The sequence below is a fragment of the Elaeis guineensis genome, chromosome 7, assembly GCF_000442705.2.
Source record: "Elaeis guineensis isolate ETL-2024a chromosome 7, EG11, whole genome shotgun sequence".
NCBI lineage: Eukaryota > Viridiplantae > Streptophyta > Magnoliopsida > Arecales > Arecaceae > Elaeis > Elaeis guineensis.
This window is the reverse complement of record NC_025999.2, coordinates 94,674,686-94,677,241: the sequence shown is the minus strand read 5'-3', so window position 1 is coordinate 94,677,241 and position 2,556 is coordinate 94,674,686. Positions and strand designations below refer to the sequence as shown.

Below are 2,556 nucleotides of genomic sequence, written 5' to 3'. Positions count from 1 at the left end.
ATCGCTCTCGCCGCCTGACGGCCCCCCTCCCTCCTCGATCCTAGTGAAATCTCTCGGTCCGATACGAAGTCGGAAATGAAAAAAAAAACTAATGGTGTTTCAAAATGAAAAAACAAGAAATCGCATTTTGAAAGTGCGATCCCATCCTGAAACCGTATATTGAATATATAGTTTTAATTTTAAATTTAAAAAAATTAAATTTTAAATTTTTTATTTATATTATTTAAAATTATATCTTAAATATGTTGTTTCGTCATGTCAGTACGGTCTTATTTAAATAATCATAATTAGAAAAAATAAATCGAAATGGGGTGGATTGGAAAATAAATATTAAAAAAATAATATTTTAAAAAAAAATCATGCCTGAGAGATCCCTTATCCGCGCTTCTTTATACGACTACGTGGGATGCCAATCACCAATCATGAACTAAAGGCTACGGCTGGGCAACACCACATGGCATGTACGCCATGCAAGTAACCCAATCCATCTCTACTTAATTACTCTTATCAAACATCAGGTGAGATATTCGTGGTCCGCGTACAGCCGCTCGATTCCTTCCATTCGCTCCTCACCACACTCCCCCATTCCCCGTCTCTGTCTTTTATCAGTAGTGCAGCCACCAGCATCAAGCCGGTAGGGCGTGACACGGAAGGAAAGCATGGGATCTGCGAGCTCGAAGCGGGCGGTAGCGGCGGCCCCGACAGACGTGTACCGCCCTCCACCCACCAGCATCGCCCTCTTCGACGTCGGCACCATCGAAGAGCCCTGGCTCATCACCGCTACCGCAGAAGACGACCCCAAGCAGCGGCAGCAAGAGAAGAAGGCCATCACTTCCGTGCCTCTTCCTCTCCTCGAGAAGCTCGAGACCTACGAGCTTGCCCCACACTCCTGGTCCGAGGTCAGCAAAGCCTTAGAAGACCTCAAGCCCTCTCTCCACCAACCACCACCTCCTCCTCCTCCTGAAGCCAATCCCTCTCGACTTCCCCCTCCCTCCTCGGACCCCAAGAAAACTCCCCAGAAGGCCGGCTCCTTCCACACCCTGGAAGAGCTCGACGCCCAGCTCTCGTCACCCAACGAGAATAAGAAGCCACCCTCCTCCCCTCCTCGAGCCCGGTCGCCACCACGCCCGCCCCCGCCCGAGCTTGCGGGGTTCAAGCCAGTGAAGGAGAACAGCTTCATAATTCGCGACCGGCAGGAGAGGGAGAGCAAGAAGGCCGGCGGCGATCCCGTCCGGTGGCGGCGACGGGACCCTCTGGAGGGCTACCCTGAGCGCTGCCCGCCGGGAAATGGTGATGGCGTGGTTCTGTACACGACGACGCTGCGGGGAGTGCGGCGGACGTTCGAGGACTGCGAGCGGGCGCGGCGGGCGGTGGAGGCGCACGCGGTGGAGGCCGGCGTGGAGGTGGAGGAGCGGGACGTGTCGCTCCACGGGGAGTACTTGAAGGAGGTGAGGGAGCTGGTCGGGGAGGGGGCGGCGGTGCCGAGGCTGTTTATACGTGGGAGGTACGCGGGAGGGGTGGAGGAGGTGGTGGAGCTCGGGGAGACCGGGAAGCTGAGGGAGATGCTGCGTTGGGTGGCGGCGAGAGGGGGGAAGGGGAAAGGAGGGTGGAGGGAATGCGAGGGGTGCGGCGGGGCGAGGTTCGTGCCGTGCTTGGAGTGCAACGGGAGCTGCAAGGTGGTGGGGGAGGATGGGAAGGTTGCGGTGAGGTGTGGCGAGTGTAACGAGAATGGACTGGTCTTGTGCCCCATTTGTCACTAGAGCCTGTTGAGATGCAAGCAATTGGTGGGATTTGGGGGAAGGATGGCTTAATTAGCCACTAAAAAGCAGATCATAAGAGGTCGTAAGAAATGTATAAAATGTACAAGAAAAACGTTATGTATGGAAACATGTAATTATGTGCAACTATTAGTGTGCTATCTAGCTTCTTTATGAATTAAAAGTGATATTTGTGCAGGGAGCTCTGCAAAGATAATCTATATATATATATAAAGGTGGAACATAGAAAAAGTGTGGTTTCTTTGTGAGAGACTCTCTGAATGTAAGGATTCTATTTTTTTTTATTTTTGCAGAATTTTGAGGCTTTCATCTCCTCCATATTAATTTTGCTTCCAATTGCCTTCTCTCATAACAAGTCTCACAATGCAAGGATTCTATTTTCTTTTTTTGCAGAATTTTGAGGCTTTTTAGTTTTCACAAAGAATAAGCCTAAATTCGTCTCCCCCATATTAATTTCGCTTCTAATTGCCTTCTCTCATAATAATTTTGTTTCTACCATTTACTCTTATATTGATAGTTTGAAAGAGGTGGATGATAATGTTGATGATAATTTTTCATAATAACAGATCATTTACTTTTATATTAATGGTTGAAAAGAGGTGGATGATAAATGCTGATGATAATTTCTCATAATAACAGATAGAACTCTCTCAAGGCAAGGATTTTTTTTTTTTTTTTTTAGAATTTTGAGGCTTTTCAGTTTTATGAGTGACTCTCTCAAGGCAAGAACTCCATTTTTTTTTTTACAGAATTTTGAGGCTTTTCAATTTTCACCAAA

At 48.0% G+C, this 2,556-nt stretch overlaps 1 protein-coding gene across 1 annotated transcript; it reads left to right on the top strand.

Annotated features, from left to right (window-relative positions):
* The first annotated feature begins 519 nt into the window (after nt 1–519).
* On the top strand, nt 520–1,974 carry LOC105048356 (uncharacterized). The gene has a single exon (XM_010927651.4). The coding sequence runs from the start codon at nt 660–662 to the stop codon at nt 1,758–1,760; it is 1,101 nt and encodes a 366-aa protein (XP_010925953.1). The 5' UTR covers nt 520–659; the 3' UTR covers nt 1,761–1,974.
* The last annotated feature ends 582 nt before the right edge of the window (nt 1,975–2,556 follow it).